The 14246-nt window shown below is 35.3% G+C and overlaps 2 protein-coding genes across 2 annotated transcripts; both read right to left on the bottom strand.

The window, feature by feature from the left end:
- Positions 1-334: 334 nt before the first annotated feature.
- On the bottom strand, positions 335-7504 carry LOC115979029 (heat shock protein 90-5, chloroplastic). Its single transcript, XM_031100975.1, has 19 exons — positions 7060-7504; positions 6534-6607; positions 6190-6315; positions 6014-6107; positions 5817-5900; positions 5545-5688; positions 5236-5352; positions 4783-4830; positions 4621-4701; positions 4358-4462; positions 4129-4269; positions 2743-2835; positions 2452-2529; positions 2109-2363; positions 1721-1823; positions 1429-1603; positions 1174-1279; positions 984-1073; positions 335-887 (listed from the first exon to the last, which is right to left on the bottom strand). The coding sequence occupies exons 1-19, from the start codon at positions 7333-7335 to the stop codon at positions 669-671; spliced, it is 2409 nt and encodes an 802-aa protein (XP_030956835.1). The 5' UTR covers positions 7336-7504; the 3' UTR covers positions 335-668.
- Positions 7505-8262: 758 nt separating this feature from the next.
- Positions 8263-12084, bottom strand: LOC115981952 (alpha/beta hydrolase domain-containing protein 17B-like). Its single transcript, XM_031104399.1, has 6 exons — positions 11511-12084; positions 11332-11368; positions 10234-10470; positions 10087-10134; positions 8890-9332; positions 8263-8612 (listed from the first exon to the last, which is right to left on the bottom strand). Exons 1-6 carry the CDS (start codon positions 11822-11824, stop codon positions 8540-8542), a joined length of 1152 nt encoding a protein of 383 aa, XP_030960259.1. The 5' UTR covers positions 11825-12084; the 3' UTR covers positions 8263-8539.
- Between the last annotated feature and the right edge of the window lie 2162 nt (positions 12085-14246).

Genomic DNA, 14246 nt, shown 5'->3' on the forward strand with positions numbered 1-14246 from the left:
TACACCACCAACAACGCCCCCCCTAGCCCCCCCCCCCAACATATATTTTCCTTACCCCCCTGCTGCCATTCCTTTTTCAGCTAAATGAGATCAATGGTACTATTAATCACTCTATCTGCGGTTTTTAATGCCACCTGCGTGCTCGAATGGTATAGAAATGAACTTCCGCTTCCCTAACTGACTCTTATTTTCTACTTTTCTCAATTGTGTGCCCACACCATTCTAGGAAAACCAATGCAATCTAACTTGTCAAATTCAAACTTCATATGTTTTTTGTTTTGCCTAAATAGCGTAGAGTTGAGTGGTTCCGAGTTACACATTTTTGCCATACATGTTATAAAAACAAAAAAAATCAGTCATAGAGAAAAATGCATTTGTACTCATGCCAGCCTGATAAAAATAGTGGACCTTCTTTATCTCTTTCCAGAACCACATTAGAGGAATTCATTTGTCAAATTAACACCAATGATCAATCGCAGCAAAACTTACTATTTTTCTCTTCCCAGCCACAATCAATCATCATACTCTCTTCCCCACCCCCCCTTTTTCTCCCAAGTTATCTTGTCTTTTCCTTTCTCTTCTTATTTTCTTTTCCCCTCCATGTGCATTATTTCCTTTAACAATAATGAAATAATGCCAAAACTTGTGTCTTCCAAAAGACATTTAATTTAATCACTCCAAGGATCACTCTCTGCCCTTACTTCAGATGGTTCAACCACTTGCGTCTCTGGGGCTTCAACAACTGCTGCAGCAGATTCTTCAGCACCATCTTCTGGTGTGTCTGCCTCTGCCTCTGCCTCTTCTTCTTCTGATCTGCCCCATCTTCCTCCAAGGGCCATTTCCATCATCTCATAGATCTTATTTCCCAACTCAGCCGGACTGTCAGGCTGCATCATTAAAAGGAGAAATCCAAATAACATTAAACCGCTTAAACTTATGCATACTATTCATCTAACGAGAGAAAATCTGGGGTTGGCTCTTACTGAGAATCCACTGGAGATCAGTGCTGTATCGTACAAGAGTTCAACAGCTCTCTTGGCATCAGTGCTGTCAGGTTCATTCTTGCATGCAGCCTGCAAGTAGAATAACAAACATTACATAACTGTTAGTCAACATCAGGACCAGTTATTTCAAAATTAAGTCTACAATCGGTATTGAGATAAATAGTTTTACATTGAGGTCTTTGACAATGGGATGATCTGGATTAATCTCCAAAATTCTCCTTCCCCTCATGAACTCCAAGCTTGAAGTATCTCCAAGAGCCTGCGCCTTCATCAATCTACAAAAGTGTACAAACGAAAATCATTTAAACCTTCATTGAGTAAGTATGACCACCAACTTTTATTTTGAAAATCAATAGCGTAAGTCTTTATTTTCATAACATTTGTCTTGAGCACAGCTCGTAAACATTGAAAGCCCACAACTGACCTTTCCATATTAGCAGACCAACCAAACTTGCCAGAAACCAGCACACAGGGAGATGAGCTTAGACGCTTTGAGACTTGGACTTTTGCTATCTTATCACCAAGTTGTTGCTTTATCCAATCACAGAGAAGATTGTATTCTTGCTTTGTTTCCCTTTCTTTCACCTCATCCTCATCACCTGGTATAAAACAGTCATGAGAATGATTCACAACAAAAATCCCAAGAGAAGCTACAACAAAAAATATTTTCAAATAAGTGCCATCAATAATCACACAGAAAAGAAGAAAGTACTAACCAAGCTCTAAATCTTCCTTGCTAATATCAACAAATTTCTTTTCTTTGTAAGTCTGCAGGTTCTGGATGGCGACTTCATCTATAGGTTCAATTAAGTACAGAACCTAAAATATATAACCCACAGCAGCAATCCAGAAAGGATGTAAATATTAAATAAATTTGCCCCTAAAAAAAAGGAAAAGAAACATTTTTCAATAGGAATAAGTTGTCTAGCTTAACAGCAACCAACGGTATCTAGAATGACAGGAAATAAACCATGCTTAACATTTGTATTTAACTAAGGAAAATAAATACTTCAATCATTTTTCCTACAACTGTTCAACCCAAAATTCTTTCAGTATGCAGTGAGCTTAATATAGTCCCACCAAAATACCATATAGAATGCATACCTCAATGTCCTTTTGCAACAACTTCTCCAAGAAAGGAGCAGTCTTGGCACTTTTCAAGCTGTCTGTTGCCAAATAATAGATAGCCTTTTGGTTTTCACTCATGTTTTCAACATAATCATCTAAGCTTTTCAGCTCCTCCTCACTTTTTGAAGTGTAGAACCGCAACAATGGAGTTATGCGCTTGTGATTTCCAGAGTCCTCAATGCATCCTAATTTTATTAACCTGCCGAAGTTCTCCCAAAATTTCTTGTAATCCTGGAATCAGAATATTAATTTTCAATGTCCATTAAGAAGCCTCAGTTGAAACGCTTAAAGGGAAAGGCAAGATTTTATCGATACAGACCTCTTTATTTTCACTTTCAGAGATATCTTGAATCATGTCAAATGTTTTCCTGACAAGTCTCTTCCTCATTATTCTTACCTGAAAATATCAAATATACAGAGATAAGAAAAACATACAATAATAGAGCTTTAAACCAATCTACAAGTCGGTAACAGAGATATTATAAACCCTTGATAACTGAGAAATGCACATAAATTGTAAAGTAGTTATATCATAAAGTGCCTGTACATGTCTGTGATTTTTTTTTTTTTCCTGTATATACTACAGAAATGTTGACAAACTTGGTCTTACAATTCGGCTTTCTTGAAGTATTTCTCGAGAAACATTAAGAGGAAGGTCATCTGAATCCACCACACCCTTCACAAAGCTCAAGTAGCGCGGGAACTGCAAATCAAACACCCAATTCTAATTCAGTGCTATGAGAAATAAAAATAATAATAATGTAAGCAAGCATCAATATGCAACAGTTAGGTATCATTAGACATAAGAAATTAATTTTTCTAGACACAGAAGGCAAGTGACAACTTGTATCTTTATTTCTTATCCCAGAAGCTTGAGAATGTAAAAACTATAGATTCAACCCCATATGGGTACAAGAGTTCGTATTTCTGTATTCTTCAAAACCACATCAATCCTTATAATTAAAAGGGCAAAAGGCTTTTCCAGAAGATTTGTAGGAAATTTTTTCCTACTAAAAAAGTGGCATGACAAACACTTGAGGGAATGAGACCTTTTGAAGCAGTATCCAATACTCAATATAGAACTAGAAAGTAGAAACTTAAAAGAAAGATTAAGTGCATTCACTTATTAAAAAATCAAAAACAAAGTACCATGCAATTTTGTTAAGAAAAGCATTGTAATAATTCTGTTCTTTTAACTGTTTGTCATTCTTAAGCATGCAAACAGATAGAAAACTATGTCTATGTCGTACTTAATACTACAAATTCACAGACACAGAAGTATATATAACTGCTCCCTCTGTCTTGAGCTTTTTGCAAGTGGTGATGTACAACTCCTTTGTAATGTCTAAAGACAATTTAGATTTCAATGTTCAGAAATACAGGTTTTCTCAGCTTGATTTTTGCATTCTCGCTTCTATATGTTGTAAACAAGAAAGGTTCAAAGCATAACTTTTTGGCAAACATAAACATTTCCATCTAGAGTCCCCTTTCTGTTCGCTTTTCAGGTTTCATAATTTTAAAGATGGCAATACTTCAAAAGTTCACAAACATAACTCAAATGCATAAATGTTACATTGTACAGGTTATTATGGAAGTTTCTCCGAGTAAAATACAGAAATACTAGTTTTTTTTTTTTTTTTATACAAACAAGGGTAGCCAGACCTCTTCGAGAATCTAACTATTCCCTCAGGTATATGTAGTCCCTCCATCCCATACACACTAGGTAATTACAAAGAGAAATCCCTTGGAGGTAACCCCAAGACATTGGCAAGAGATTTCAAACCCAAGATCTCATAGATATCATAAGGCCTTATGAACCACTAAGCCAACCCCTTGGGGTTAAAATACAGACATAATAGTTACCACCAATATCCTCTATATATAACAAATTAATTTTACATCTCTAATGTATAAGTGATAAAAGACATCATTAATATAAAACTCAGACCAGAGAGGGTAATTTCATAGAATCTCAAGTTAATATGTTAAAACTTACCAGCTCACCATCAAAGTCATCTGAGATGAATACACGCTTCACATACAAACGTATGTTCTTCGTTTTTGGATTGACCACATCCTCATTGTTAAGAGGGCCCATCCCAGGAATATAGAGGACACTTCTAAACTCAACCTCACCCTGCACAGTTTTCAGAGTAAAGTAATTCCTAACTGCAGATATGGCTACCAAAAAAATACAAATAAATAAATAAATAAACCCTACGTACCTCAGTGGTGAAGTGAGTGTATGCAACCGGATCCAAGAATTCATTGAAAGTCTTCTTGTAGAATTCATAGTACTCATCCTTCTGGATTTCCTTTGGATTCCGCATCTACAGCAGGGGACAAGGTAAGCTAAAATAGAATATGTACATAAAAACAAATCCAACTAAGGGATTATGCAAACCACATGCCATTAAGTGATATCTCTATAAAAGAAAATAACTACAATATATCATGACCTTTGAAAGCAGATACAGCTTAAACTCACCCAAATTGGCTTTGTCTCATTGGCTAATTCCCAGTCCCAATACTTCTCAGTTTTCGTAGTCTTCTTCATTTTCTTTTCACCCTAGTCAAAAGTAAAGTAACACACTCAAAACCATACTGAGAAAAGTGCAATGCCCACAATTGGGAATGCCAAGTCAACTACCTCTGGCTTCAATTCTTCTCCTTCTTCTGATTTTTCCTCCTCTTCCACCTGCACAAGTTTAAATTAGTAAATACTGGATACCAAATCAACAAGAGGTTTGCTTTATTGTATTCAGAACCTAGGTTCTAAAACCATCGGTGATGAAGACATAAGTTAAGATTACATCAGGAGATTAAGACAGTGAGACACTCTAATAACTGAGCTAGACAAAATGACCCAGAATGAAGATCTCACCAATACTCCTAAAATTATGAGTAACACCCTTGTTTGTCACTATTTCTTAAGTAGCTAACAAAGTAAAATTAGAATTAGTTTGGGGGTTGGGTGTTTGTGGGGGGGGGGGGGGGGGGGGTTGTGGGGTTGGGTGTTGTGGTGTTTAAAAAACAAGTAGCTAATTGTTTTCAATCTCCCAAATAACCTTCCTGACAGAGAGGATAATTTAAGGCGTCTCACCTCAACAGTCCTTGATTTTTCTTGCCATGTATAAATTGGGAAGGAAACAAACTGAGAGTAATTCTTTACCAAACCCTGAATCCTAGCTGGGTCTGAGAATTCATACTTGTCATCTCCCTGCAAGAAAAACAACAGATTAGGATGTTTTTAGACTTTTAGTCCTATATCCATTACAAGATAAGCTGCTAGTCTTCCAGCAACATCTTAAGAAGCTCCGCTCAATTATTTTGTTTTCCATTGAAACAAGCAGAGTGTGATAGGAACATGCACAATCTATCTCATTAAAAGAATAAAAGACGAGTGGCATACCCTTAAATAGAGTGTGATCTGTGTTCCACGACGTAGGAACTTTTCAGGGTCAGTTTCTTCCTTAATCATATACGAGCTACTATCAGCAACAGATTCCCAAATATATTGCTTATCTGATCTAGGGCTCTTTGTAGATACGACAACCTAATTAATGGTGTATGATGTACACAAATTAAGCACAATTAGTGGCCACCCAGTAAAAGCATTCACATTAAAAGCTTCAAAAGGAATTTAAAATTGCAACAAGACTTGAGTTTAATTATAAAAGTTACCTTCTCAGCAACAAGAAAGGCAGAATAGAACCCCACACCAAATTGACCAATCAGACCATTGTCTGCTCCAAGATCCTTATTTTCCTAGCAAATTTTAAGGCTGGAAGTGTAAGCTCCAAAGCAGCATAGAACTTGAAAATAGTCACACAGGAAGAAATAAAATAATGCACCCTATGGTTAAAAGAGTTTAAAAGTACCTTCAGAGCCTTTAAGAACTTTGAAGTACCACTCTGAGCAATAGTTCCAAGACAGTCAATGAGCTCTTCTTTGGTCATTCCAATACCAGTATCTCTGCAAATTCATAAGATCCCATCTCAAAAATACCACTCAATTATCCAGGAAAAGAATGAGCTAAAATTTAGCATCACCATACGTTATAGTGATAGTCCCATTGTCTTGATCAGGTTTGATACGTATCTCTAGATCACCAGCATCTCCAAGCAGCGAGGGTTCAGTCACGCTTAAGAATCTTAACTTGTCTAAAGCATCACTTGCATTACTGCAAAAGGAGAACAGAATAAAGTGAACATATAGATCAAAACACAATCTCAGAATTAATCACGCACACGCAATCATACATTTTATGAAGATGAGAAACACAAAAATGGAGCTTTTTTTTATTGCAAGATGTCACTCATATAAATCCCAAGTATTAAGTTCTACAAAAGAAAGATATTAGAGTGTATATTGTACAAGCACAAGCAGGCATTTGCTCACCTCACAAGCTCTCGAAGGAACACCTCTTTGTGGCTATATAGACTATGAACTATCAAATCTAGGAGGCGACTGACCTGCAATTTGTCATAATGTATCAACTTTCAACTAAAAACTCATAACAAATTGGACCCTCTAAAGCCCATAAAAACCAAAGACGAATATGAAAACAAAACTTTCAACCATTTAGAAGTTCAAAGGAGTTCTCATCAAAGTTTTCATCTTGTATTTCGTTAGTGAAAAAAAAAAAAAAAACCCAAATTAGGTGAGCAGATTACTGCCCAAAACATGATAACGAAAAGGGGAAAAAAAATCGAATTTTGATATTCATTTTTTAAAAAAGAAGAAACAGAATTTGAGTGCAAAAGATCAATCAAATTGGTAAGAAGAAATAATAAGTGGAAGTTATTGGATAGAGTTGTAGTAGTAAGAATAAAAGAGTCTACTTTTGAAACTTTGATATCCCTATACTAGAAACAAGCAAAGAGGGTATAAGAAATTGAAAGGGGAAAATGGAAAAGAGACGGACCTCAGCTTGATACTCAAATTTCTCACCAGAAGTGTCGTCGGCGGCCTCTTTCTCGGCCACAGCGGCAGCCTCGCACCGCAGCGCAAACCGGTGGTTTCTTCTCTCATACTTCCACTTCAACCCAGAAGAGGAAAAGCGCTTTCTGAGACCATTTTGTGGCACAAAGGCAGTTGTGAGATTTAAAACCCTGTTGCTGTTTCTCAGTAAAAATGAGGAGGCTGAGGGAAGTGAAGCTAGAGAAGCAGTAGCTAGGCTTCTACTCAGCACTGGAGCCATTGAAAACCCCTTTCTTCTAAATTCTAATTCCTAGACAAACCACAAACTTTCTCAAAACCCTTCCTTTGGCCTTGACACTTGAGACTTGAAAGAGTGCGTGTGACTTTCTTCCTCTTATATTATATGCTGTGCTTGCTAGGGGTTTAAGAAGAAGAAGAGAATAGAGGGTTCTAGACATAAATTGCACACAGCCTGAGGATATTATTGGTATTTCATACTAGCTGCACTACTGTAGAGGGAGCTATTTGTGTGCAATTTTGTGAGGCCAAGATGCTGCCATTTCAGCATCCACAATATCCTCTTCCTTTTTTCCTTTTTTTTTTTTTTTTTTTATTAATAAAAAATAAAACTAATCCAGCTTCGTGGAGTTAAAAAAAAAAAAAACACTTCAAACTCATTTTATATATTTTTTTATTAAATGTAAATTTTAAAAATCTAATCATAGGTAAAGGTATAGGTAAAATTTGAAAGATTTCTCTATTTCCATCATAACTCGTAAGTTCAAATATACCATCTTAATATGATGTTTCTCATTAGTGATTAAGGCTATGTACCCGTTTGGTTAACACGTTTTAGACAAAAAAAAATTACGTTTGCGATTTCAAAACCTGATTTAATGTTTTTGGTAATATTTATAAATGGTGTCTTTTGGGTCTTGTAGCATAATTTTTTATGTTTTTTCACATTAGAATAAGTGAGTAGCAATAACAAAAGTTTTTTTTTTTTTTTTTTTTTTTTTTTTCTCAAAAGGCACAATTTCAAAATTTTGAACCAAACTCACCATGAAACCTTAGGGCCTTTCTTATTCGCCACATCACAGAAAAAACTTTCAAGGCAGTTGTTGAAGTCATGAATGCGATTTATTTCATAATACAAGAGTTCAAGTGGCTTGGAGCAAATTGTCAGGTCAAATCTATTTGTATCCACTGTATAGACATTAGGCATATGGGTATGTCTCAAATTGAAAGTCAAATTTGCCAAAATGTTATAATTCCAAATGAATTTATGAAATCTGAAACAGATGTACAAATTTTACTTTGTGCCAAAACAACTTGCCCTCCTGAACCACCAACACTCGGAAGTTGGAATGTTCCTCACGGACCTCACCTTTTCCTGTAATAGTTCCAACCAATCAACCAAACATGGAAGTCCAACAGAAATGTACAACCCAATCACAAGCACTGAATCTTTTAACCATTTAACCTCAGGCCTCCAAAGCTGTCTGCTTCAAACAATCCACATTACATAATCCAACTGATCTCACCATGTCTCCCAAGCTGCCATGATTGGTTCCAACAGTTAGTCACATTGACATATTTGTTTAGAGAGCTTAAGGCATCAGTGCAGCAATGAATAAGGTAATGAAAAAGGTAGAGAAAATGAATCAAATTTCTTAAATGATAAGGTATCTCATGTATCGGATATATGCATCGTTTTTCTCTCAGACACACAATATGTGGATCCCATAAGACTATGAAGTCTATACAATGTGAGAGGAATGATGCATATATTCAATGCAGGAGATAATGTTGCTTCTTAAATAGTTCAACTAACCGGTCAAAGCTATTCCTTGCTCTCTCTGACTGATCTGTGCTGTTCCTTGCCTTTCCAGACCGTTCCATGCTCCTTCTTGACTTCTCCCTCTTGTCAGTGCTGGTTCTTGATTTTTCCCTACTGTCTGTGCTCAGCCTAGATTTTTCTCTCTGCCCAGTACTTGGCCTAGACTTCTCTCTAAGCTCTGTGCTTGCTCTGGACTTTTGGTCTGTGGCAGTCAGTGACTGCTCTGATAATTGTTCTGTACTTTGTTCAGAAACAAACTGAGGACGCGGTAGTTTTTCTATGGCTGATACGAATTTCCTGAGATGCTTTAAGTACTCAGGATAGAGTTCCAAGTTGCAGTGGTTTCCTCCTTTGACCCACAAAGGTTCATACTTCTCTTTACAAAGCTCCCAGAGCTGCTTACCATGGGAGAAATCCACTACTTCATCTTCTGTTCCCTGCCATTATCAATTAGAGTGTCACCCGGAGCACTGACTAGAATCCCTTTAACTAAATTAGTTTCTTATAATGTCAAAATTTTTGGGGAAGAAAATAGGGTTCTGGAATTTTATGGCTGTAGTACAAGTCCTACGTGTTTGGGGTTAAAGCCATTAGGGGTGTCAAGTTTGTCAAGAATGCGTCTTACTAACCAGTATGAAGTGGCTGGATTGCTAGCCAGCCATTCTCACATTGTCATGTAAATTTATAGATCCTAAAATTTTCTGAAATTGTACTTATTACAGGCCACATTATAGAACCACATTCATAAAGGTTTGCATCTGGAAAACACAGATTAATAGGTTCTCGCATTATCATGTCAATTTGTAGGATATGAAATATTTTAAATTATATTCATTAAATCCCACATACAGAATCGCTTTCGTAAAATTTTTAGTATGGAAAGAAACAGATTAATAAGAATTTATTAAGTCTATACACCCCTGTACCATTGACCACGCAGGTTGGTCCATAGCCAAATATGCAATCACTGGTAGATCTCATGCATACATATCAGGAATTCTTAAGTATATTTATTGGCGAAACCTATATAAATTTCCATTTATGAGAGGGCAATAACCTTTACATATATTGATTTGACCCAACTAAAAGGTAACCCTTGTGCTGTCAGGCCATGAAAGCAGGGAACATGCTCAAGATACCTTTACTATGAGATTGAATTGGCATGGAAGATCAAACAAAAGCCACACTCACATGAATTACCAGAACAGGGCAATTGACTAGTGGAATCTTATCAATGTTCTGCAACAGAAACAAAAGGTACCTTTTAATAAAGGACATAATTATATCTCATGTAAAACAACAAAGCTATAGTTTGAAAATATAAAGTTGAGGCAAAACCTTATATATGTCAAACCAGAATGTTCGCTTCACTGGGTACATGACCCGCAGGCCAGACAAGATGGGACTGTGAAGAATTACAGCTCTCAATCGTGGCAAATGGATAGCCAGTTCCAGAGCAGGTCCACTTCCAACTGACTGCCCATACAATATAATGTCTTCCTCCTTCACTCCATAAGTCTCTTCAAGGCATTTATAAGCAGCATCTATGTCCGCATATGTGTCCTGCTCACTTGGCTTATTGATACAGATACACAAGATAATTAAGTAGTCTGCTTCTTTAGTCACATTTAAATCTAATTAAGAAGATTGGTGACAAAGTTTTAGGACACTGGTTTGTAGGATGAATACTTATCATAGACTCGTAAGTCATAATCTAAATTAGTTAAGAAACTGAGTGAAAATGTCTCCAAAGCAAATGCTAGACAAGCTAGACTTTGTGATAAAATTTAGACTAAATAATGTGATTGTCATTTATGATTCCACTATTTCAATTCAAATCTAATTGAGCACTGACATCCCACCACTTCCATAACATATAGCTTGCAGCATCAAGTAGGATGGATAGTTGAGAAATTATTTTCCAAAAGGAAACACCGCCCTATGGTCTACATGATTCTGAAAGTGACAAGTGCTAATGAAATTCAAATATACATAAAAAGCTCGCTCACTTTTCATCCATTAAACTGATCAGAAAGTAACAAACAATTGGGAAGAACCGATGACTTTAAGCTTGTGCTTATGGGAAAAAAAATGCTATTTGCGTAAATTTGCTTTCATTCCTTTTAAAATCAGGCTAAAGATGAGATTTGTATACATCCACGCAGAAGATTTTGTATATTATTTTAAGGAAATTGCAATTTTCACAGTTTTTGTCCACGTTTTATTTCATCTCTCTCATCTGTACAGTCAATTTAAAGTTAATAATTGATATGACACCTATATGTAATGTAAATTAATGGTAAAAATGAAAGATGTCAAGAGCTTTGTAACTCATTCTTCATGGTTAAAATCCCCACCCCACTTGTAAGGAAAAAAAAGGGGGAATAAAAATGAAAGATACACACAAGAAATGTGTAAAAGACTGCAAGTAAATACCTTTCCAGATGACTGTCCATATCCAGAATAGTCGTATCTGCAACGCACAAAAAAACATACTGATTCTTTGAATGACTAGAGATTACATCCACAAAAAATAATGGGAAAAAAATTTCTATATTACAATAAGATGGATTTCTTTTTGGCTTAGAAAAAGAGAATATATAGAACAAACTGACCCCATAACGTGAACTCCAAGGTGAAGGCTAAGCTCAGTGAAAATGTGAAACATTTGTCCAAGATCAGCAGCATTGCCGTGAGAGTAGAGCAGGGTCATAGACGCAGATGGGTTTTTGACGTACATAGCAACAATCTCATTCCCTTTCTTGGTGCTTATCTTCAACACGTCCACGTCCACGTCCTCTCTCTGATGATTAAGAACATCGGACATTCTCATTTTCCCAGTGGATGCATCAACATAGATGTCATAAGATGGCGGGTCTGGTGGAAAAAATGCGAACTTAGCTGCCATTGAAGATGTTGCAGACCCCATTTTGATCCCAAAATTAAAACAAAAACTGTATGGTTATGTATGTGATATATTAACTGGTTTGGATGAGGGACATTGGTGAGAACTGCATGATAAAGTTTTGGCCTCTCTGCTGGACTTTGAAGTTGGTTTATTTGCTTGTAGAGACTTAGAGAGAGTGTGTAAGAGGACAGAGAAAAGAAGTGGAAGAATGACTGTAGGAGAATTCAAGAATATGTAGCCTGTCTAATGGTTTATGTTTGGCTCTAGAGAAAATCTTTGGAGCTTTGATTTATGGGTGTGTGGGTCTGTGTAGAGAGAGAGAGACAACATAGAAAGGACAAAGACATGGGAAAGAATTTTTGTCGGATTTTACGCTAAGAGTGATTTCCGGGACCTATATATATATGTATAGATGGCTACAAGTTACGAATCTACGATCGAGTACGAGTACGAGTACGAACTACCAAACCCATATATTATGGAGTATTGACCTCTAGAAATTTCTTTCCAAGAATTTAGTTTTCTGTCCTAGATTTTCTTTTATAAATCCATTTTGTTAAATTTAGAAATTAGAAAAAAATAATAATAAAAATTTTATCAATTAAATTAATTAAAACTCACAATACAAAATGATATCAGACGATTCAGACGAAACTTTTTTTTTTTTTTTTTTTGAGTCAATGAGGAAGAAAAATAAGAATTTGCAAATTTGACAGGCAAAATTAATCCAATTAGATATAATTATGATTTTAATATTTTACTTTCTCTAAATCAAATGTTGCTAATGTAATGGCAAGATGAAATATATAACCAAATTAGCGATGAGAGTTTTATTAGATCATAGGAGCCAAATTAACTAAAGACCCATTTAGAAATTCACACCGCTTAAAATTTGAAAGTGCAGGTAGGAAGTGGAGTGAGCCCACAACTCATAAAGACTATGATCCTTTAACTACCCAAGATTAATTGGTGCCCATAAAACAATTATTAACAAATTATTTTAGGAAAGTTTTGATATAAATTTTATGAAAAATTGAAAAAATTGTTAAAATATTAATTTTTTTTTTCGAGAATTTGTTAAAATATTAATTGATTTTTTCTTTTTCCATAAAAAATTTTTTAAAATGGTTCATTAGCAAATTACTTTAAGGTATCTGTTAACATTTTCCAATTAAAAATTAAAACAAAGATTTTAAGGGCAAACTAGAGCGTGAATGTAATATGAATATGTGTTCCTCTCAAAATTCTAGAATCCAATTAGAGTAATTAATGCTAAAAGTCGTTTTCATGACTCTTCTGCTTAATAATTTACTAGTATATAGACTAAACAATTGAGCGAATAAAAGAATAAGAGGATAATAGCAAAAAAAGTGAAGAAATGATGAATGGTGGGGGCTGAGGATTAAAGAAGATAAAAGGAAAATGAATTGGTGGGTCTGAGTTCTAAGAGGAGAGGGAACACCCCATGATTGCATATTATTAGTACATCCAAACCTTGAATGACTTGTTATCTTCATTTTCACTATGGTTAAGCTCAAGCTTCACTCAACCCTTTCTATATGCAAAAAGGAAAAGCCACATATCATTTCTCTTTTGGCTATGTGCTACAGCCTACACGCTCCTTCTTGCCACATACCAAAAAAGGTTCAATCCTTTTTTTTTTTTTTTTTTTTTTTTTTTTTTTTTTTTTTAAGTAGTTTTAGAGAAACAATGAAAGCTTGATCAGTTGCCATATCCCCCCAAACTGGAATTCATTTTTTACAATTACGGTTTTTTAATTTACCAGCAATTCCCTTCTCTGAAAAAAAAATTTTGGCAACTGAATAATATTGTCTTGACTAACAAATTTGGGTAGCTTTAGACTTAATTTTTATACCCATGATAAGGATAGTGAGTGCTATTTGGAATAAGACCATCCTTGGACTTTCGTTAATGTCCCTGACCCCATTGCCTCTTTTGTTTGGGACAGTGGTGAGCATGCAATTGCATCCAATCATAGTCATCAAGAAGCGCCAGGACAGGCGGCAAGGCTACTTAAGAAGGCAAATTACAGTTTTTCACCTTAAATTATTACTCCAATTATACTTAACCCTTTGAATTATCGAAATGCACAATTGACCCCTAATTCTAAAAATACATATTACACTTAATCCCATGTTGTATGTTTTGTTGTTAACTCTAACAAAATTTAACATTGAGAGACTAATTTATCCTCTTAGTCGTCTGTTTATGGAGAGGGATAAATTGTTATTTCAATACTCAATTTCATTTTGGCTGCACTTAATATAACTTTAGATTTATAATATTTAATATGGATTAAGAAATTGATCAATTTCAAATGGAAAGAATTCCAATACAATCATCATATACATAGAGAACACTGTGTAAAGAGGTAACTATCTTAACAACTTAAAAAAAAATAAAAAAACCAATCTATATATAT

The sequence above is a fragment of the Quercus lobata genome, chromosome 3 (assembly GCF_001633185.2).
Source record: "Quercus lobata isolate SW786 chromosome 3, ValleyOak3.0 Primary Assembly, whole genome shotgun sequence".
NCBI classification, from domain to species: domain Eukaryota; kingdom Viridiplantae; phylum Streptophyta; class Magnoliopsida; order Fagales; family Fagaceae; genus Quercus; species Quercus lobata.